Source organism: Clupea harengus, chromosome 9 (assembly GCF_900700415.2).
Source record: "Clupea harengus chromosome 9, Ch_v2.0.2, whole genome shotgun sequence".
Lineage (NCBI taxonomy): Eukaryota > Metazoa > Chordata > Actinopteri > Clupeiformes > Clupeidae > Clupea > Clupea harengus.
Window position 1 is genome coordinate 9,158,821 of NC_045160.1, and position 24,257 is coordinate 9,183,077.

At 42.6% G+C, this 24,257-nt stretch overlaps 1 protein-coding gene across 3 annotated transcripts in view; it reads left to right on the plus strand.

Annotated features, from left to right (window-relative positions):
* Positions 1–24,257, plus strand: part of klc3 (kinesin light chain 3) — a 29,948-nt gene that overhangs the window by 1,508 nt on the left and 4,183 nt on the right. The window contains exons 2-9 of one of the 3 annotated variants that reach the window (XM_031573279.2): positions 13,318–13,343; positions 14,137–14,376; positions 14,471–14,701; positions 14,785–14,860; positions 16,421–16,658; positions 17,937–18,024; positions 18,202–18,303; positions 18,570–18,743. In XM_031573279.2, the coding sequence (XP_031429139.1) occupies positions 14,167–14,376; positions 14,471–14,701; positions 14,785–14,860; positions 16,421–16,658; positions 17,937–18,024; positions 18,202–18,303; positions 18,570–18,743 (1,119 nt within the window). In that variant the 5' untranslated portion in view covers positions 13,318–13,343; positions 14,137–14,166. Of the gene's footprint in view, positions 1–13,317; positions 13,354–14,136; positions 14,377–14,470; positions 14,702–14,784; positions 14,861–16,420; positions 16,659–17,936; positions 18,025–18,201; positions 18,304–18,569; positions 18,744–24,257 lie in introns of all 3 variants that reach the window. The other 2 variants (XM_031573278.1, XM_031573280.2) reach the window with 2 other exon arrangements.

Sequence of the window (24,257 nt, forward strand, 5' to 3'; positions counted from 1 at the left end):
ACACAGACTTTTGGTGACGATCAGACAGGGAACAGAGGGCAGACTGAACTTAAATACTGGAGGAGAAACAGGTAATTGGTGAGAAGCAAACAAGTGGCAGGAGAAACTAATCAGGATAATAAGCAGACTGATTAACAGGACAGGTGTGGTAGATGGCGACAGGGAAATCCAGGAAGTGGCAGAGGGCAGGTAGGGGCGGAGTCTCAGAACAAAACAGAAAACACATGGCACGACAAAAACACAAGGAGCACATGACAAAAACAAACGTAATAGGCACATGACAGCCAGAGTCCTTTAAGCAGCAGAGAGAATACTAACAAAAAGTGTAAACATCACAGTACTTACTGTATGTTAGAATGGTGTTTAATCCAGAGTGATGGTTCCTGAAGCCGGGTGTGTGACACATGTGGCAGAACAGGGCCTGCGGGGATGAAGCTCCCCTCCGGGCAGTAGTGAGTCCCTCAGCTAGAACGCTCAATATATGAAACAAGCGTGACCTTGGGCACAGTTCTATGGAGAGGCAGAGCAACCTGTAGAAACCTATGATCTTTTTGATGTGGTAGGCTGATGTGTTGAAGGTGAGGGAGATCTGTCTTTTACAATACCTTTGTTGCCATAGATTACCACATTATCATATTTGTTTTCAAATAAGTTTGATGTTTGATAGCCTTATGTGCGTCGAGTGAGGAGAGTGTTGTTTGGTCTGTGGGGAGGGGTGTGTGTACTAGAGAAAGAGGGGGAGTGAGCATGTGTGGAGAGATTAGGTGTGAGGAGGATGTCTGTGTGGAAGGGGTTGGAGAGAGCGACATTGGGTGAGCATGTGGGGAGAGACTGGGTGTGAGGAGGGTGTGTGCATGTATGTAGGTGTGTATGTTGGAGAGAGAGGGAAACGTGTGAGTATCCATTTGTGGATGAACATTGTCTTGGTTTATAGCAATGGCTAGACCCAGGTTATTTTGTCAATACATGATCGGTGAGATCCGGATGTTCAACGTTACTAGTTTGTTTGGTCTGGTCCAAATAAGCCTATGTAGGATCGGGAAGGGGGGATTTGTTCAGCCAACAAAGGACGGCTTACAGAAGTAAACTAAACTAAAATGATCAGAAAGGCATAAGCAATATAGAATATTATTTAGAAGTAACCTCAACAAATGTTGTCATTGCACTTGGTTATGTGCTTTAGAGGAAGGACCCCTCGGCACATGTGCATTGATTTTGAGAAGTACGTGAGTCATTCATCCCTTTTGACCAATAGCTATATTGACCAATAGACCAATTGCTTCTGTGTTCTAATGAAACATCTCTTTTGATGCTTTCAGTATGCTGCCTTTGAGATTGATGTCCACTTGTTGAACCTGCATGTATCTTACATGTATCTTACCATGCCCTTCTTCTCATGTTTGCTGCTCAAGTCCTTGTGTGATGCTTATATATCTAATAATAATCCAAGGAGAGTGTGGCAGGGAATTCAAAACATCACCAACTACAAGAACTGCAACACCAGCACTGTCCACGCTGATGCCGCACTGGCAGAGGAACTGAATCATTTCTTTGCCCGTTTTGAGGTCAACCAATCAGCTATCATCATCCCCGTCCCTAAGAAACCAGCCATCAACAGGCCAATCAGCTATCATCATCCCTGTCCCTAAGAAACCAGCCATCAACAGGCCAATCAGCTATCATCATCCCCGTCCCTAAGAAACCAGCCATCAACAGCTTGAATGACTATAGACCGATTGCACTTACACCTGTAATCATGAAGTGCTTTGAGTAACTAGTTTCACGGCACATCAAATCAACCCTTCCCCCCACATTCGACCCGCATCAGTTTGCTCACATAGCAAACAGGTCCACGGAAGATGCCATCGACGTAGCCCTCCACACCGCACTGAGCCACCTGGAACTCCGTGGAACCTATATAAGAATGCTCTTCATTGACTACAGCTCAGCTTTTAATACTATCATCCCTGACATACTAGTCAGCAAATTAACTGCACTAGGCCTCTCCCCCTCCATCTGCACCTGGATAAAGGACTTCCTCTCAAACCGCCCACAAACTGTAAAACTCGACCCCCACCTCTCCTCCACCATAACTCTAAGCACTGGCTCTCCACGCAACGTGATCTCCAAAACCTGTTTGTACATATGTATACGAAAATCTTGAAGATACAAATTCGTAACAATACTTACTAAATCAAGTGAAATTTTGGTATGGCATTATTAACCACGCCCATAATACAACGTGAGTCAACGTCTGTCTCCTCCATATTCCGCCATATTGGATTTTTTTATCTCCCATTCACTTCCATTGTACCAAAATGTTTGTAATAACTTGTGTTCTGCGTCATGAAATGCAGTTTTTCTGTTATATTCTTACAATTTAACATTGATTTCTCGTTAAAAATGCAATCATAACACGTTTATTTTACATCGTTTGACTTCACGAAGTGTGTTTCTTCTGTCTCAGTCATATTGGAGTTTTTGAGTTCCCCATCCACTTGCATTGTATCAAAATGTAGGTAAAAACCTGTGTTCTGCTTCCTGAAATAGAGTTTTTCTGTTATATTCTTACAATTTAACATTGATTTCTCGTTAAAAATGCAATCATAACACATTTATTTTACATCGTTAGACTTCACGAAGTATGTTTAATCACCATTCACTTTGAATGGGGTGACGTCATCCGTTTTGTTGTACCAAAATATGTGTAATTAATTGTGTTCTGCTTCATGAAATACTGTTTTTCTGTTATATTCTTACAATTTAACATTGATTTCTCGTTAAAAATGCAATCATAACACGGTTATTTGACATCGTTAGACTTCACGAAGTATGTTTAAGATCAGGATTCACTTCCTCATTCACTTTGAATGGGGTGACGTCATCAGTGACCTTCGACCTTTTTCTGCTTAGATTTTTTTTTAAACTTACCGAGAAGTAGACACTGCACACTGTAAACCTCGTTATTGTAACTGAATAATATGTCTGAGGGGATTTGCGAGGTGTATGGGCCCATATATATATATATATATGTCTCTGTATGGGCCAGCTATGTTAGCTGCGTGATTGGTTGTTGACCTGTCAATCTCACTTTAAACGTTTCCGTAACCACCATAGACAGACGCCCCATTGACTTGCTAGCGACGTACACGCGTCGTCGCCATTTTGTACAGGTAAAGACTGGCCTGTAACAAGGAGAAGGAGGAGGAGCTGTGTGTTTTTCTGAATAAAAAACACTAGCGTTTACATTTCTCACCCGATTTCACTGAGTCCTTTTTATATTCAGAGGTTTATGGTCTACGTGAAGTAGCAGAAAAAGTTTTGTCTCCATGTTACTTAGAATCTCGATAGTAAGCTATAATCGCCATGGATACTGTATAAACATACATGCATGTCTATGATAATCGCTGCTAGACGCTCACTGTTTTTCATTCACTTGGAAATACTGAAAATAAATCTAAACTAGCGAAATAGTGCATTTTTAACTACTAATATTTGACCATCATTGAGAAAAAATTGAATAAAATCTGCTAATTTTATTATTATGACTATGAGGAATAATAATACACAAGAAGCATGTTACGTGGTCATGTGCACTACTATGTCCTTTTTCGATAGGGTTACAGTTTTTTTTCGAGAGGTTAGATTTGATATTGATATTGGCTTGATATTGACTTGTGATATTGATATATGCACATAAAAGCATCATCATTTCAACCTCTTCTTCATATGAATGATTCCTTCACTGACCAAGGCTGTTAAACCACTGACTACAATTCAATTAATTTATATAGTGCAAGAACAATACAATTGTCTCCTTAGAGGAGGTAATAGGGGAGGGGAAACAATCAGGAACATGGCAGAAAAAATGGTCAGACCAGGTGAGATCATTGCTGATATTCACCCCCAGGAACCTGAAGCAGCTGAACTTTTCCACTTCAGATCCGTTGATGTGTAGGGGTGCATGCTCCACCTCCTGCCGCCTCCTAAAGTCCACAATCATCTTCTTAGTCTTGCTGATGTTAAGAGTGAGGTTATTATCCTGACACCATGTTGTCAGGGTATCAACCTCCCCTCTGTAGGCTGACTCGTCCCTCTCAGTGATGAGGCCCACAATGGTTGTGTCATTAGCAAACTTAACGATGAGATTGGAACGGTGCGTTGCCGCACGTCATGTGTGAACATCATGTGTGAACAAGGAGAACAGGAGGGGGCTGAGCACACAGCCCTGGGGGGTGCCTGTGTTGGTGATCACTGTGGCTGAGGTACGGTCACCGATTCTCACCACCTGTGGCCTCCCCGTCAGGAAGTCGAAGATCCACTTGCAGAGGGAGGCTGACTCGTCCCTCTCAGTGATGAGGCCCACAATGGTTGTGTCATTAGCAAACTTAACGATGAGATTGGAACGGTGCGTTGCCGCACGTCATGTGTGAACATCATGTGTGAACAAGGAGAACAGGAGGGGGCTGAGCACACAGCCCTGGGGGGTGCCTGTGTTGGTGATCACTGTGGCTGAGGTACGGTCACCGATTCTCACCACCTGTGGCCTCCCCGTCAGGAAGTCGAAGATCCACTTGCAGAGGGAGATGTTAAGTCCCAGGTTCACGAGCTTGGAGAGGAGTCTGGAGGGGATGATGGTGCTGAATGCTGAACTGTAGTCAATAAACAGCATCCTCACATACATATTCCCTTTGTCCAGATGGGAGAGTGCGGTGTGTACAGTGGGGGAGATGGCATAGTCTGAAGACCTGTTGGACCGGTATGCAAACTGCATAGGGTCCAGGGTGGGGGGCAGTGAGGAGCAAATGAATTACTTGACTAGCCGCTCAAAGCGCTTCATGATGACAGAGGTCAGTGCTACCGAGCGATAGTCACTCATGCAGGTGACCTTAGTGTTTGTTGTGGCGAGACTGAGTCCCACACCTTTTCTTTCAATCAGAAGACCGGAGACTGGATGTAGAAATCTGGAGGTTTATTATTGTAATCAATAAGCTACAATAAGGAGATGGTCCATGGATTAGCTCAATCTCATTGTATGAACGTTTTGCATGCCATTTTAAGGCCTGTACATCATCATGGTAGATCATGGGGTGTGTTCTATCTGGCTGTTTGCCAAAACCAATCAGAATTAACTATTCCCTCTCCTCTAACTCCCCTGAGTACTCCTGTGTGTGTGTGTGTTTGTGTGTGTGTGTGTGTGTGTATGTGTGTGTGTGTGTGTGTCTGGATCCCCTGAGACTCCCTGACATCCTCTGAGACCCCCTGAGACCCCCTTCTTACCGGGGGTTTCCTGAAATGTGTGTCGTGACTTTATTGCTGACTTGCTAACATCAGTGAATCATGTCTAAGTTACTGCTTCCCGCCTAGTCTGTCCTTCCTAAAGTGAGACTTTCATACTGATGAGTTGATCCATGTTCATCCTAACATAAAAAATATCCCACATGTTCTTAGGCACAGGGACGGTGCAGTTCCTCTTGAAGCAGGTGGGAAGTACAGAGGCTGAGGGAGAGGTTAAAGATGTCAGTGAGGACCCCTGCTAGCTGGTCAGCACAACCCCTGAGGGCCCTACCTGAAATGGCATCTGGGCCTTGTGAGGGTTGGTCTTTTTGAAGCAATGCCGGCAATGCTCGGCTACAGCTAATGTAGGCACACCACTGGCTAGGCCATCAGGTAACTCCACTGCAGGGGGGGGTCACTTCTCAAAGCCTTGACAACACAGCACACTCAGGGTCACAGGCATTACCCCACAAGGCCCAGTAACATAGACCTTTATACTGTAAGTCTTTGCTACTTCCTGCTATCACCCTTTGGCCTCTGTTCTCACCCCCTGCCCCCACAACAGCTAAAAGGACTAACAGGACTAGGTCCAGCTCTGAGTCCGGCTCTGAGCCCAGACGCATGTGGAGTGTACTAAGAGCCATCACAGACTACAAAGGGAGGGGTTGCAGTGAGACCCAGTCCTCTGTCCTACTACCTGACGAGCTGAAAGCCTTCTACACTCGCTTTGAGAAGTGACCCCCCCTGCAGTGGAGTTTGCATACCGGTCCAACAGGTCTTCAGACTATGCCATCTCCCCCACTGTACACACCGCACTCTCCCACCTGGACAAAGGGAATACGTATGTGAGGATGCTGTTTATTGACTACAGTTCAGCATTCATCCCCTCCAGACTCCTCTCCAAGCTCGTGGACCTGGGACTTAACATCTCCCTGTGCAAGTGGATCTTCGACTTCCTGACGGGGAGGCCACAGGTGGTGAGAATCGTGACCGTACCTCAGCCACAGTGATCACCAACACAGGCACCCCCCAGGGCTGTGTGCTCAGCCCCCTCCTGTTCTCCTTGTTCACACATGATGTTCACACATGACGTGCGGCAACGCACCGTTCCAATCTCATCGTTAAGTTTGCTAATGACACAACCATTGTGGGCCTCATCACTGAGAGGGACGAGTCAGCCTACAGAGGGGAGGTTGATACCCTGACAACATGGTGTCAGGATAATAACCTCACTCTTAACATCAGCAAGACTAAGGAGATGATTGTGGACTTTAGGAGGCGGCAGGAGGTGGAGCATGCACCCCTACACATCAACGGATCTGAAGTGGAAAAGTTCAGCTGCTTCAGGTTCCTGGGGGTGAATATCAGCAATGATCTCACCTGGTCTGACCATTTTTTCTGCCATGTTCCTGATTGTTTCCCCTCCCTTATTACCACCTCTAAGGAGACAATTGTATTGTTCTTGCACTATATAAATTAATTGAATTGTAGTCAGTGGTTTAACAGCCTTGGTCAGTGAAGGAATCATTCATATGAAGAAGAGGTTGAAATGATGATGCTTTTATGTGCATATATCAATATCACAAGTCAATATCAAGCCAATATCAATATCAAATCTAACCTCTCGAAAAAAAACTGTAACCCTATCGAAAAAGGACATAGTAGTGCACATGACCACATAACATTAGCCTGACGATGTCATACTCATAATTCTAGTCAGAATATGAGTCTGATACCGCTCCGTTGGACTGTGATTATGGGGCGTGTTTCAACCGAACCAGGAAAAAAAATGCCTCTTCGCTCAATTGGATATATCTAGAACCAATCAGAGCAACGTAGTATGACCATAACGTAGACCATGGGGCCAGCTGATACATTAAACTTTTACCGGATCCCGTAGGAAGGACGGCAAAAACATCTTTTCGATCGACAAATGCCTTGATCGCGTTTCTCTGTTCCTCTTTCAAAATTAATGTGCTGTCAATGTCTTCTAAAACAGACTCGAATTTCCACATTTCAGCTCTCCAACAGCAGCCATGTTTGTTGAAAACGATTTCACCCCAAAAGCTCTTTGGTGACGTGGTTGATTACGTTAGGGTTGATCATATGTCCATCATCGTATAAAGCCCGCCCTGACAATTTGATTGGTCTATCTATCTCCTCACAGATTTTTGTGAGGAGATAATTTCTCCCCAACGGAGCGACACCAGACCGAACTTCCCGACCAAAAAATGTGTGGGCGTGGCTAAGTTCGTCTGGCATCCAGGCTAACGTAACATGCTTCTTGTGTATTATTATTCCTCATAGTCATAATAATAAAATTAGCAGATTTTGTTCAATTTTTTCTCAATGATGGTCAAATATTAGTAGTTAAAAATGCACTATTTCGCTAGTTTAGATTTATTTTCAGTATTTCCAAGTGAATGAAAAACAGTGAGCGTCTAGCAGCGATTATCATAGACATGCATGTATGTTTATACAGTATCCATGGCGATTATAGCTTACTATCGAGATTCTAAGTAACATGGAGACAAAACTTTTTCTGCTACTTCACGTAGACCATAAACCTCTGAATATAAAAAGGACTCAGTGAAATCGGGTGAGAAATGTAAACGCTAGTGTTTTTTATTCAGAAAAACACACAGCTCCTCCTCCTTCTCCTTGTTACAGGCCAGTCTTTACCTGTACAAAATGGCGACGACGCGTGTACGTCGCTAGCAAGTCAATGGGGCGTCTGTCTTATGGTGGTTACGGAAACGTTTAAAGTGAGATTGACAGGTCAACAACCAATCACGCAGCTAACATAGCTGGCCCATACATTCAATTCAATTCAATTCAATTTTATTTATATAGCGCCATAACAATACAATTGTCTCTAGGCGCTTTACAGAGCCCAGAGCCTGAACCCCCTTAGTGCAAGCACATTGGCAACACGGGCAAGAAAAAACTCCCTGTTAGTCAGGAAGGAACCTTAAGCAGAAGCACGGCACATAAGGGGGGACCCATCTGCTTGAGGTCGGCCGGGTAGAGATAGGAAGGGGGGATGGGGAGGGTTGTGTGGCAGAAGGGGATGGGAAACAACAGGTGTTGTACATATCCTGCATTAGGTAGGTGTACATAATATATATACAGACATCCGGTGGTAAATACATGATACAAACAAGACCAGTTTAGTGGGTATACACTGTGCTCAAAGGTTTACTGTTACAGGGGTAAGGGGAGTAGGAACAGAGAAACATGTTGATGGTGGCAATATTATATATTGTATATAAATGCTAGCATAGGCTATGAGGTAGAGTAAGTGTACAGCAGTGCGGTGGCGGTGGGTGCAATTGGCAGAGGGTTTCTACGGGTAGACCGGGTGGAGAGATTACAGCAGCGTCCTATAGCGAAGATAGTCTGGATTAGGAGAAAAAGAAAAAGAACAGAGTGAGTGGATAGAGTTTGGCTGTCCATATGCGTAGTTGAGGAGTAGTGGGGGTGAGGAGCAATGTTTCCACTTCCATCAGCAATTGGAACATGCTACAAGGGAGAGAGAACATTTTTGTTAGTAGACATTTATTTCAGAAACAGATAAGGAGATACCTTTGGGTAGTAGATTTACAGTAGGCAATATGGCCATTTTATCAGTATTATTATAAGCATTAGCAATGTGATATGAGAGGAGAGGGAGGGAGAGAGAGAGAGGGAGGGAGAGGGGCTGCCTGGCTAGGTGTAAGGGAATATTATTTAATATATTATTTAGATTTTAGTCCAGTTTAGTTGATTAGGGGGGTATTACATGTGTTTAGATTTGTTTGGTTTATGTGATTTTGTCTTACACTAGCATCTGTTTACCTATCTACCAAGTGGTCCATGGAAAGCATCACAGGATTGAGAGAACTAAGAGGTGCGCCACCGGGTCTGGCAGACATACGTCTGGCAGACATACATAGACGTATATATATATATATATGGGCCCATACACCTCGCAAATCCCCTCAGACATATTATTCAGTTACAATAACGAGGTTTACAGTGTGCAGTGTCTACTTCTCGGTAAGTTTAAAAAAAAATCTAAGCAGAAAAAGGTCGAAGGTCACTGATGACGTCACCCCATTCAAAGTGAATGAGGAAGTGAATCCTGATCTTAAACATACTTCGTGAAGTCTAACGATGTCAAATAACCGTGTTATGATTGCATTTTTAACGAGAAATCAATGTTAAATTGTAAGAATATAACAGAAAAACAGTATTTCATGAAGCAGAACACAATTAATTACACATATTTTGGTACAACAAAACGGATGACGTCACCCCATTCAAAGTGAATGGTGATTAAACATACTTCGTGAAGTCTAACGATGTAAAATAAATGTGTTATGATTGCATTTTTAACGAGAAATCAATGTTAAATTGTAAGAATATAACAGAAAAACTGTATTTCAGGAAGCAGAACACAGGTTTTTACCTACATTTTGATACAATGCAAGTGGATGGGGAGCTCAAAAACTCCAATATGACTGAGACAGAAGAAACACACTTTGTGAAGTCAAACGATGTAAAATAAACGTGTTATGATTGCATTTTTAACGAGAAATCAATGTTAAATTGTAAGAATATAACAGAAAAACTGCATTTCATGACGCAGAACACAAGTTATTACAAACATTTTGGTACAATGGAAGTGAATGGGAGATAAAAAAAATCCAATATGGCGGAATATGGAGGAGACAGACGTTGACTCACATTGTATTATGGGCGTGGTTAATAATGCCATACCAAAATTTCACTTGATTTAGTAAGTATTGTTACGAATTTGTATCTTCAAGATTTTCGTATACATATGTACGACGGCTGATTGAGACCAGGCTGCTCCACAAGGCTGTGTGCTGAGCCCACTACTGTACTCCTTGTACACCCATGACTGTACTCCAACCCATCCCACCAACACCATCATTACATTTGCTGACGACACCACCGTGATCGGGCTCATATCAGAAGATGATGAATCAGCGTACAGAGATGAAGTACAGAAACTGACAGTGTGGTGCTCAGACAACAATCTGTCACTGGACACCACAAAAACGAAAGTGTACTAACCTACTGCATCTCGGCGTGGTACTCCGGTTGCACTGCAGCAGACAAGAGAGCCCTCCAAAGGGTCATCAACACAGCACAAAAAATCACTGGCTGCTCACTGCCCTCCCTGGAATCCATTGCCCGCTCCCGCTACCTTAGCAGGGCCAATAACATCTTAAAAGACTCCTGCCCTCAGGCAGACGGTACAGATCCTTTAGAGCAAGGACCACGCGTCTTAAGAACAGTTTTTTCCCGACGGCCATCAGAACTCTAAATACCGACATGCACTAAACACTAAGCACTTTATTGACTACAAGTCACATACCATCTCAGTCACCTTACACATGTGCATAAACAAAGCTGTCTGTGTTTATTGTAAAGCACCTCAGGGAAGTACTGTTGGTGTATTTATTGAAGTACTTTAGTCTATGCCACCGTACTTTGTTCTACTCTTAATGTATATATATATATATATATATATATATATATATTTGGGCTGTTCCTACTGTTTTTGGATAGTTGTAGTATTGTTATGTTATATGTTGTTGTTGTGTTATATGTTGTCCCTCGTCACACCAACAGGAGAAGCACTTAAAATTTCGTTGTATAAATACAATGACAATAAAGGCTTTTCTATTCTTCTATTTCTATATCTGTCACAAACTGCCAACTGTTAAGAACGTATCATAGGATAGTTAAAAAGCTACAATAGTGCTTTAGTGGGTGCCTGTGCAGCTTCATATTAACATTAGTTCATATTACACGCTGTAGTAAGTACCAACTGTAAAGATGCTAGCTAGAGATACCTAGGTTAACTGGCAAGAGACCTGGTATGATTTACACCCCTTACCAGTCATGGAGGTGTCTTATGTGAAAGGGGGAGAGCTTTACACCCCTCACCAGTCATGGAGGTGTCTTATGTGAAAGGGGGAGAGCTTTACACCCCTCACCAGTCATGGAGGTGTCTTATGTGAAAGGGGGAGAGCTTTACACCCCTCACGCATCATGGTCTCTTATGTGAAAGGGGGAGAGCTTTACCCCGCTGACGCACGAGTCATGGTCTCTTATGTGAAAGGGGGAGAGCTTTACACCCCTCACGCGTCATGGTCTCTTATGTGAAAGGGGGAGAGCTTTACACCCCTCACGCGTCATGGTCTCTTATGTGAAAGGGGGAGAGCTTTACCCCGCTGACGCACGAGTCATGGTCTCTTATGTGAAAGGGGGAGAGCTTTACCCCGCTGACTCACCGCGCCTCTAACTAACTTCCATTTATAGCCCAAGTATTAACTGCAGGGCTGCAGAAATGCTTATTTCTATCTATTTCTATTTCTATCTATTTATAAACCACGGTTAATAGTCTGGAAATTACGGTATGCCTATCCATGAAACCTGATGAAACTAAGACAAAAGCTTGCCTAAAAGATGTCAAAGCATGGATGACTAATGTTTTCCTGCTCCTTAACACAGAAAAAACTAAGATTATGATTGTAGGCCCTAAACCAGGGGTCTCAAACTCCAATGACCTGGGGGCCGATGAGCGTCCAGTCTGGTCATTGGGGGGCCTGATTGTTTGATCTGTTGCGTGCCTATCACAATACTGTAGATACTACTTTTGAGTGTGGCAAATTTACCATGTGTGATCAGTTGTACAATGGTTAGTGTTGATGAACAGCAAGTAGCTGACCTGGGTTCAAATCCTGGGCAATGCAAGATACTCTTTTGTTATAGTTGCATTTTTGGGTCACTTTGTCTCATTGATAGCCCATGACTTACATATGCAGCAATAATAGTGGGATAATGTCTTCAACTACATCTATATTTTTCCTTCATACATGCACATTTCAGAAGGTTGCTAGTTCGATTCCCTGTCAAAGCGTCCTTGAGCAAGACACTGAACCCCTAATTGCTCCTGATGTGCAGTGTAAATGTAAAATGTGTATACATCCTTGTAAGTCGCTTTGGATAAAAGCGTCTGCTAAATGACTAAATGAATAAAACCAATTAGAACAGGAAAAACATCAATGTACGGTTACATCACTTTCGTCTGTAGAACAAGGCTTCCGGTCCGTTCTTCAAGTTCAGTGTGCTCCTTTGATTGTATCACTGTGTATAACTAAAAGAAAAAAATACCATGTTGGGCAACTTCTACCTCTTCCTCTCTCTACATATCACATTGCCCAATGTTGTTGATACAGATGAGGTGGCCATGTTACTTGTTTCTTGTTACATGTTACCCAGTTTCTTCTTCCTTAATCTGGGTTTGTAATTCTAGGGCTCTCTGACCTCCAACCCTAACTTGGGTTCGTATCTGAAGAATATTAGTAAATAGGGTGTAGTATGAGGTCTGCCTAGATGTCAAGAATGTGAAGGTCTGCAGATAGGAAGGTCTGTCTGATCATTTGAATCTCAATGAACATGGCGCCTCAATGTGCAAAGGCTTTTTACTTAATGTAAATGTGACACATTCTTCTTCTCTGATTCCCATGAGTTGCAACTATTTAACAAAAGAATATTGAAAACACTAATATTCTTTACCTTTGAAAAGGATGATGTCCATGACGTTTTGACAAGGATGTCCACAGCAGATGCATTTTTTTTCTCTCTCCACTCTCCACATGAGAACGTAAAAACTATTATTAAACGCCCAGACCTCTGCACTGAGCATACACGTACCATTTAGCAAATGCATCAAGTCATTGCAACCTTCTGGTCGACTTACCACTTTTTTACAAAAGTCTTTGAGAAACATCTTCTCTGTCTTTCATCATATGCACCCTTTGGCTTTAGCCTCGAAAAAAGAAATGCAGTCTCTAGCCCACTTGATACTACTGTAGATGGCATCTGTATGTTTGAAAAACATATTGAGCTGTTGGTCAAATTTTGTGAGATTAAAACAAGCAGTGCTCACCATTCATTCCAGACAGGCTCCACCAGTGACACATTAACTGTTCAACATTTCCTCCCTTTGTTTGAATACAGTGTGAATACATTTGAAGATTCATTTGGTAAGGGTTGGTAAGGCTGTTTTGTTTTTTCTTTTAGTTGAAGCCTTCTTTCATGTCTAAGAGCTGTGGTGCAATGTATTCACCATTTTAGTAGCGGTAGCCCCTCCATATAGATCCTCCATTTGCAGTATTCATAGAAAAAACTTCTGGATTTTTTAACCTTATTTTTGGATCCTTTTGGGACCACGAGGGACACTTAACAATCGAAATAGGTCCAGTGTTACAACGCTAAAACCAGCAACAGCAAAACGGCTATACAGTGGAATCCTATGAGGCAAGCATTTGGATGGCCGGCTCATGAATGTTATTCTAAGGGTTGGTTTGACAACCTGCGTCTGCAATTATCACGGTTGAGGGCTGTTGTCTAGCATTTACAAAAGGAGAAGTAATCGACGACAGCCACTAAATGGTTTGCTATGTCAGAGCCCAGAACAAAAGACAGAAGATGGTTCTTGAGGTAAACAGGTGGAGGTGTATCTCAGTATCTCACCCTTTCCATATTATCAAACTCTAACAATAACAATGATGAGCCTGTCAGTGGCAAAAACAAGTGGTTTACTTTGGCGCAGATGCTTGCTTCTGGTTTTAGCGCTCTATCTCTATCTCAATACTGAACCGATTTCGATCATTAAGAAAAGAACACATAAATAGGGCCCAGGTTAAAAGGTCCAGAAATGTTCCTTTAATCACATTGCATATTTAAATGTCCAGAAGAACACACTAGATGTAGCTGTAAGAATGGGATTCTTGCTGATTTCTCATGTGCTATCTGTTCCATGATGTCTCTTGACAGCTCAGGGGAAGGCAGAGGTGAGTGAGCAGTATGCTGTCAGGGGAGGAGCTACTGTGCAGCACCCAGCAGGTGATGGCCGGGCTAGAGGCTCTACGTGGAGAGAGCAGCTCACTGCTGGACAGACTCAAAGAGGGGCTCCAGAGACAGGCAGCCACTGAGCATGGCACCCTGGAGCAGGAGAAGAGCATCATCATCCAACAATCGCTGGAGAGGATAGAGCTTGGCCTTGGGGAAGCACAGGTATGCAAAAAGAGGACAGTCTGGTTTGGGAAAAAGGAGATTGGGGTTTAAATAATTACAAGGCAATGTCTGATATCTCTTTCTCTCACTACAGGTGATGGTGGCACTGTCTACACACCTGGGCTCTCTGGAAGCAGAGAAGCAGAAGCTGCGTGCCCAGGTGCGGAGGCTGTGCCAGGAAAACCAGTGGCTGCGGGATGAGCTGGCTGGGGTACAGCGGCGGCTCCAGGGGTGCGAGCAAGAGCTGGTGATGCTGGAAGAGCAGAACCGCCACCTGCAGTTTATGAGCAGCATCCACAAGTACGACCAGGACCAGCTTCCACTGGTAAGATCAACCAAGACAGATGAGGACAGGTAAGGACACACAATCTTTAGTTTATCAGCTTCATTTTGTGTTTTCCCGAGCAGGAAACAAAAGAGACATCAGCAAATATGGAGTGTCTGGATGATCTCTTTCCTACTGATGAAGAGGAGCCAACACACAGTAATGGATTACAGCAAAATCACTAGATTAGCATTTCCTAAAGGAAACACCATGCAAAGCATGCAGATTAATATTAAGTAAAAGATCAGGACATTTAATGCAATTCAAGGTATGCAGAGAGAGAGACAAAGGTTGTCATTTTATTAGTGGTCGCTAGGTGGCTGCTAGGGTAATTGAGGTGGGTGCTTGGGTGTTGCTAGGGTAGTCACGGTGGTTGCTATGGTAATTGAAGTGGCTGCTATGTTGGTTTCTAGGGCGTTGCTAGGGCAGTCATGTTGGTTGCAGGGATGTCATTAGAGTAGGTGTTGCTATGCTGGTTGCTAGGGTTGTCATTGTGGTTGCTAGGCGATTGCAAATTATTGTGGTTCCTTTGTGTCAGAAAGGAGAGAAAGGGGCATAGAGAGGGAGCTAAATGTTTTGCTTGATATGGTGGAGTTGAAAGTAGTCGAGATAGAGAGAAAAAATGAGTAGATAGAATAGAAATGAGAGAAAATGGAGTGATATGGATAGCTTGTCAGAAAGACAAGATGAGAGAGAAAGAGAAACAGGAACGAAAGAGACAGGAAGAGATCGAGGGAGTGAAGTGACTGGCTTCATTTATTATGGGATAAAAAGGAGAGGTGATACAGCAAGGAGGGATAAACGAGTAGAGAGAGTAAAGTTGGGAAGAAGGAGAGAAAATGGAGGGATACAGAGAGTGGGAAAGAGGAGTTGGAGAGTGATAGAAAAAACAAGTGGATGGAGGTTCTACAGAGAGAGAGAATGAGTGAAAGTAGGAAAGAGAATGGACAGAGGGGAGGAAGGAGATGTTAGAATGATCGATGGATAGAGTGGAAGACAGACATGGCATTGAAGAAAAAAGGAAATAAGATGGAAGGGAGGATAGAGAACTAAAGTCTGAGAAAGCTCATATTGATGGACAGAGTAATTGAAAGAAAATTACTTTAATGACAGTAAAGTGAGAGTGAAGAGGGAAACTAATGATAGAAGAGAAAATGGATTGAAGCAGAGAGATGGAGTGTAAGAGAGAGTAGACTGAGAGAGATAGATAGATAGAAAGAAGGATAGATAGAGAGATGGAGAGAAAAACATAGAGTATGGTAGGTGTTTCTTATCAATATTCCTAGTTATACAGTTGAGTGGAAAGGGACAAAGAGAAGAGGAACCTTGGTGCAGGCGTCAGTGAAGCACAGGTGCAGGCCAGTTTAAGTACCCTATTATGATGTCACAATGGCCCAATGTAAGTCAATGGGAACATCTGTATTAGATTTTCTTTCATTGCATGCACTGAAATAAGAAGCCTAGGAAGAACAGGAAGAAGAGGACGCCACCCGATACCAGTACAGTGCATGGCTTTGCATGTACTGTTATTAAAAATGCTGAATAAAATATAAAAAACAGCTTTGGCCTAGATCTTTAAGTATATTTATATACGTCTTTAACAGTCAGTGTCTGAATTGTATCACATCAGGGTTTCAGAATATTTCAGTGTTTGTGTATGTACTGTATGTGCACACATTCACACTTTTGTGCAGCTCATTCCTCTCCCCCGCTCCCCAGTCCTGTCCTCAGGCTCTCAGCAGCATGTGAGTGCAGTGGCAGCTGCTCAGCACGGCGGCTATGAGATCCCAGCCCGTCTGCGCACCCTCCACAACCTTGTGATCCAGTACGCCACTCAGGGCCGCTATGAGGTGGCTGTGCCCCTCTGCAAACAGGCGCTGGAAGACCTGGAGAAATCGTCTGGTCACAGCCACCCAGATGTGGCCACCATGCTCAATATACTGGCACTAGTCTACAGGTCAGTTGTGAATATGATTTATTTCTGTAATGGTCTACTGTAAAGTTTAGTTGGGCTAGCCATTCCTAGGTACACAGCTGTTACCTCAGCCAATTACGGTACAAGCAAGTAGCTTTATTTAACTTGGGCTCAGAAATACTAACTGTATTTTTAATACAATGCCTTTTAATGTTGCACAGCCAGTTGCGACTCTTAGTGGACATCAGGGGAAGCCCGGCTTCCTCAGAATGAAATGACTTGAAAAGACGTTAAAATCTCTATAACAATAACAACATGTAAAATACATTTTAATGAAACATCCCACCCAAATGGCCAGCAGCAGCTCTCCAGCCTACAATTCATTTATTTTTTAATTTGTTTTATTCGGAATGTGATTTAATTGAATGTGCAGATGGCTATTCTGCGTTTTTTGAATATAATACATATGCTTAATAGATGTAAAAATATCATTATATGAAGTTACTCACTGCTTGAGTACTCATTTTCTGAGATACATTTTTACTCTTACTCAAGTAATGATTTTGATGGGTACTTTTACTTCTACCTGAGTCACTATTATATATAAAGTAAGAGTTCACACTAGCACACACAGCAAACTAAGAAAAAATACTCATGATTGGCTATGTAACACTACTTATTGCACACAGAAATGCAAGGTTTGACTGTTTTTTAAATAGTGGCATATTACTATTTGTCATAACACCACTAACAAATAATGTTATGGTAACATTTTTTGCCTATACAACATGCAATTCTCCCAGTGTGAAAGTTAGAAATATTTAAACTTACTCACCAGGCTCCTCCTCAGATAGTAGTCGTTCATCAAGTTGGAGCTCCATTTTACACTATATTTCATTGTCCTTGGAATTGAAAAGTTTGGTAAAAAAAAAAACGACTCCAGTTCTCTCCATATATCCGTTTACACATGTACTCCATCTCCTTCGATGGAATTCCATTACTTCAAACTGCCATTTCCTGTTCTGCAAATGCATTCATCCAAACAGGAAGTGAGGCTATATCTCAGTAATGCTTTACTGCAAACTGTGAAAAGAAATACCCCCATTTGACCACTCAGAGAGGCCCTGCTGTGCTGCCTGGCTTGCAGCTATATTATGGTTTTCTTTGTTCTTAATGTTGTCATGTACTGTAGTTCTTAGTGTGGACTTCACGTGTTTGTCTCTGTGTTCACAGAGATAATTATGGTTTTCTTTTTTCTTAATGTTGTCATGTACTGTAGTTCTTAGTGTGGACTTCACGTGTTTGTCTCTGTGTTCACAGAGATCAGAATAAGTACAAAGAAGCAGCCACTCTTCTGAATGATGCTCTTGCTATTCGTGAGAAGACCCTTGGCATGGATCACCCAGCGGTGAGTGGAGTCTACAGGCCTTTGTGTCTTCAAGCAGAATTCTGTCACATGAGCAGATTGTGGAAAGCATTGCAAAATGACATGCTGTTTTTCATCACATCACTATCTGTTGTGTTACACTGCAATAATATTTACCAAATCTGATTTGTGTGTTTGTGTGTATGTTGGCATGTGGAGGTGGCCGCTACACTGAATAACCTGGCTGTACTCTATGGAAAGAGAGGGAAATACAAGGAAGCAGAGCCATTGTGCAAAAGAGCACTGGAGATCAGAGAAAAGGTGTGGCGAAGGACGCCATTTGGAGAGAAACGTGTAGTTCATTCATCATAGTTGTTGTTTTTGAAAAATCAAAATGATTCATGTCCCTCTCATGTTCCATTCTTCAATTCAGCTGAAATGGCTCATACATGTGCGACCTTCTTCCTATTTTGGTTATCATCTTTTAAATGACAGCTTTCCTACCCACATAAGAATGCACACTTGGCTCAAAATCTAAAGTTGTTCATGCACTGTTGGTAATTCATATCTTTATTCTGTTTGGTCAGGTCCTAGGAACAGAGCACCCAGACGTGGCCAAGCAGCTCAACAATCTGGCACTGCTGTGTCAGAACCAAGGGAAGTACCAGGAAGTTGAGCACTACTATGAGCGAGCCTTGCACATTTACAAAAGCTGCCTCGGGCCTGATGACACAAACGTGGCCAAGACCAAGAACAACCTGGTGTGTCAGAAAGTAGCAGTGGGAATTCTGTTTGAGCTTGAGTAGTGATGGCACACTAGCAGTGGGAATCCTGTTTGAGCTTGAGTAGTGATTGCACACTAGCAGTGGGAATTCTGTTTGAGCTTGACACTTTGTCATAGAGCCATAAGATTTAGATGTGTAGTATAGTGTTGAGTTTATCAGTTTGATTCCACTGGATGGTGCAGTGAATATAATGGCAAAATGTGTCTTTCTGCACAGAATGGAAAATGTAAAGCCTTCTCATAAAAATATGTAGCTATAGTTAAGATATTTGTTTACAACACATATTTAAAAAACAACTAAAGATGCATTTCTGCAAGAAAATGTGGAGTATGATTTCTCAACAGTAGTAGAGTCCGCTAACTGTAACCACACGGATCAGAGAGGGGCAGTGCACAGGCAATTAAGACATAATTATGTTATGTGCGTTATGTATACAAGAACACAAATGTATGGATGAAGAGAGACTAATATGTCTCTCTAGTCCCACACCAGACTTGAATTCCCAACCTCGGGCATGGGAGGCATGCATTGCTAGGAGGCTAAAACGTATTAGTGCTAAGATATGTTCGCTAGCACGTGTCGGGGAGTGAGGTTAACTAACTGCACAGCACTGTACCTGCTTGCCAACGTTACACACAAAGGTGCACTGTCTATCTCCAAAGCACAGTTGATGTTTGTTAATCAATGTATACATTTTATGTAGGTATGTTAACATTTTTACTTTTGATACCCTGGGCCAATATAGGCACAACTCTTTAAGCATACCAATTACCATAAGGTAAATCATGCCATTACAACCTTGATGAATTTGGTTTGCATACGTAAAAAAGCTACAAAATAAAAGTAAGCTTCAGACTCAGTTTAAACTAAATTACTGTACACAACAAAACCCTGAACCTCTGACAGTAGCATAGTGTAGGGTGACCAGATTTGAGTTTGTGAAAAAGAGGACACTTCGTCGCGGACCCCGCCCCCTCCCCCTCGATGGAGTTTTTGGACATATTTTTCACATGCAGATGACCCCGTCCCCTCCCCGCGACGAAGTTTTGACATCTTTTTTACATGCAGATGTCATGTACTATTGTAAACGATGCAACTAGTGGAGGCGGCAAGGTGCTCAGTGTTGCCAGATTGGAAATGGCGTATTGTAATGTAACAGCGAGGTTACGCACAGGGGCGAATCTAGGTTCCCACTTTTGGCCCCTAGATAAAACCTATTCTTTTTTCTGTGACCCAGTAAAACTAGGGGGGTCTGGGGGCGTGCTTAAATAGTGTCCTCTAGTGTGTTTTAGGAAGAGAAATTAACCAATTTAGATTTAAAATATGGCACAACAATAAACATATTGAAGACATCTGCTGAGATAGGTGCTAATTATACTGTAGCATGGTAGGGATTTGCAGCTCAAGTGAGTAGGTAAACGTTGTAGGCTAGAGTTCACCAGCTAGTTATAGCTGGCGGAGCTACTGAGTAGGGTAGCATACCCACAGGATCAATGAACCGGCATGATAAAAGAGAGCCACGACATCTATAATTAACTCGTGATTTAACCATTTCGTTTCTTTTACTATTTAAAACTTCATGTGCTATACCTTTATATCCAGCAGCTGATTATGGCAGCTTTCACCAGCTTGGGTCGGACAGTCGCTCCAAGTCTGTTTACTAGACGTTATCACCGTCTGTCTGCACGCTCGCGAGGCTCACTCACGACCAAACAGAGCCGTGCACTTGCCATCACAGTCTCAAACAAGCGGGATTCCTGTGCTACTCGAGTCCATTTTATTTCTAACTCTAAAAATTAAACAAAATAAGTTCACTAAATAGGTTGTTAGGTGTTAATTTGACGATCTCAAAATACAAATAAAAAAATATATATTTTTGCAGGGGGCTAAGGAAACTTTTGGGGGGGGCTCCAGCTCCAGCTCTATCTAGGGATAGATACGCCACTGGTTACGCACCATGCCATTCTTAAAATTTCTGTCCAGGTGTCTCACATCCTCAATCACGTCACCAACCAAATGCAAGCCATCACGTAATTGACGCTACATTCATCACAGTATCAAAGGCACAAAATGATCGCATTTGGAGGATAATTTTCCTATCTGGCAACACTGGGAAGGTGGTCGACCAATGACAGTTCTCTCTACAGTTAGAGCTCGCGCAAGAAGGTGGAACGTAAGGGAGATACCGTTTCCAAAACTTGTAAGGAGGTAATAACTAGTTTGTGAAAGACAGAAACACAAATATCCGACGAGGCAAAATCCCGGACGTTTTTGGAATCCCTGCCGGACGCATTTTTTAGGTCTCGAAAAGAGGACATGTCCGGGTAAAAGAGGATGTCTGGTCACCCTAGCATAGTGTACAGACAGACCTGAAAGATGAATCTGTTTTTAGAATGCGATTCACTCTGTGCAACATTGGTATGTAACTTTGAAATCCTCAGTGACCGTGGTTACATGGATTCGAATAACTGCCTTAGTCGGACTGAAATCGCATTATCCGTTTCATGTAAGCACCTTAGTTGGATCGTAGTCGGACCGCACATAGTCGGACTAACACCCCTGGATAACTCGATCCGATCCAGTTGATAGTTCGACTATTGCGGCATGTAACGGTGAATTGGATAAGGAACTGGACTTTGCGTCTTTGCGCATGCTTGAGATCCCGCCGCCATCCTCCCTCCCTCCCTGCCAGGTCGTGACCCGGAAGACGAAAGAGACGATACGTTGTCTCAGCTGTTCATACTAATGACACGTTTATTTATGAATATCCTGCAGACTGTCTCACAAGCTTATTCTTGTTGACTATGAACAAACATAACAGAAGAGGTCCGAAGATATGAGTACCTTTACAACCCCTCCTTAAAAACGTATAAGGACGTTCAAATTACGATACTTATGTGGTGCCAGTGTTGACAAAAACGTTGACTGCGACTGTTTGGACAGAGCGCGCTAATTCACCGAACAAATACTTTCATATTAATTTCCCACCACTTGTTAGTCATGTCATCCATTCATATCGATGTGAATCAATCAATACTAATACATCTTTAACTGTGATGTGTTTTTGTTTCATTTCACAACGTATTTACTGTATAATCAACGATAGCAGGTGCCCGCTTGTAAACAGTCCACATTTTATTTGCTTAAAACACACAGCAGTACTGTCAAATCAGAAAGCAAATCAGCTGTTAAAGGGCTGTTACCTGACCAAATACCTTTCAAACTCGGTGATAGTATTCACAACTAATGTGTTCTTCATTCTATCAAATATGATGAAGTGTGGTCCGCGACGGCCACAAGTAAATTATTGCGACATTTCTACGACATTATTGCGACATGGAGCAGGGTTCCAGATGCTTTGCCTTGCGCATTGTCATATCTATAACTAGCCTACTGGTACGTACAAAAGGAGAGCCCGCGAAAATCATGTGTGCGCTAACAATTGTCTGGCGCCAGGTCTTGGGTAGGAGGCATGTTGTTCCGGGGATATTTAGTTAAATGGTCCGCGAATTTTTATTGGCTAAGTGGTCCTTGGTCTGAAAAAGTTTGAGAAACACTGCTTTATAGACAATAACGATCATACACTCCCATTGCACTCAAACAACCACACTCAAACGAGGAGATATTGTATCAATTAGCCTATTAAGTACTGTATTTATTGATTGCAAAGAGTTCAACGTTACAGCAACATAACTTTGCTCCGGTCGCTAAATCTGATATATCCGTGTGCATCATCGCTCTCCCTCTCTCTCTCTGCCACACCCACCCTGTAACCTACGTGTTTATACATTATAGAAGCAAGACCATTATATTGTAACAAATCACGGAAGCGTGGTATATTTGTTATGGCTTTTTATTAAACACAACACACTGTCACAATGGCACGGGCTTTATGCCCACGAACAGACTGTGCTACCGTCACCCACCTGTATAAGCTCTGTCCCAACACAGAACAACGACATGTAATTAGAACGGTAAGGAACATATAGCCTAGGGAACGTCATGCATAACATAAAGTATAACAGTATGCGCCCGCTGCACGGCATTACGGGGCGACTATGCCGACACGTTATAATATTCTGGTTTAAAGTTAATGCTTGTGAAATCAGCTGTCACTCGACTATTACCTGACCAATACCTGTCAAACTCGGTCATAGAAAAATATCATGAATGCATATTTATTACGATGGGGAAACTATAAAATCGGAGTACGGACAACTAATGCCCAGCGTTGACGATGCAGATATAGAGCTGGAAACAGCTAAATGACCTACAGCCCAAATGCAGTGAGCTTTATCAAGCCCTGGAAAGTTCGGCACATTTGCCCGTTTCCACAGCGTCTGCTGAGCGGTCATTCAGTACAATGGGGCGTCTTAAGACATATCTTACGAAGTACGATGACTGACAAAAGACTGACTGGACTTGCTCTTATGAATATTCACACAGATTTGGAAATCGACAGCGAAGAAGTACTTAAACAATTTGATGCAACTGGCAGAAGGGCAATGCGTTTTGGCTGTAACCCATTATTTGCGCGCGTGTGTGTGTGTGAATGTGCATGCGTTTCTCTCGCCTTTTATCTTTCACCTTTGAATAATGTAACTTATAAACACATCGGCCTGGCAGAAACAAACAAACAAACAAACAAACAACCCAAGAGGCAACACGCATTTCTGGACCGATGAACAGACGCGATTCATGCTCAATCAACTGTTGTTGTTATTGGTAGTGGTGAAGAGGTCAAGCGGAAAGGGCTGTATCACCACTAGTTGTAATAAAAACAGCGCCACCTATCGTATCGGATATGACATGCTTTCGGCCAATGATTCGATTTATTCACTGCCATGTACATTGGGATAATAGCACCTACCCTCGAAAGAAAGCATAGTCCGACTAAGCAAAGATTCGAATTATACCATCATGTAAACACACTGAGTGTCATTGCTGTTGTCACAATCCTGCCCAGGATCTCCTGGTTCATTTGTTCTCTTTTGTTACTTGTGTTTACTTCCTTGGTTGGTCATGTGCTTCTTTGTTTACTTCCTGTCTTCCATGTGCTTTCGTTGTCCCATGTGCCTTTGTTCTGGCCCCTTTCATTACTGCCCGGTGTCTCTCGTTGTCCCCTGCCCACCTGTGTTTTGTTCATGGCCACACTGGTTTGCTGCCCTGTTCCTGGGTTTTCACAGTTTTTGTAAGTAAAGCTTCTTCATTGTTTTCATGTCTGCCTAATTAAGCGCAGCATTACAGATTGACAGACCAAGAACTCAGGAAACACTAGGGTTTAGATACACATGTCTAAACACAAGGAAGTGAAACTCAAGATGGGCAAAAACAACGAGAACACATGGACTAGGAGATCCTGGGCAGGATCATGACACTTTTTGAATTCGAAATTTTTAATTTTGAAAGCTTCTGTTGGTGCCATGAGGGACAACATATCACAACACAAAAATACAATAAAGTAAAAAAAGATAGGAACAAAGTGCAGTG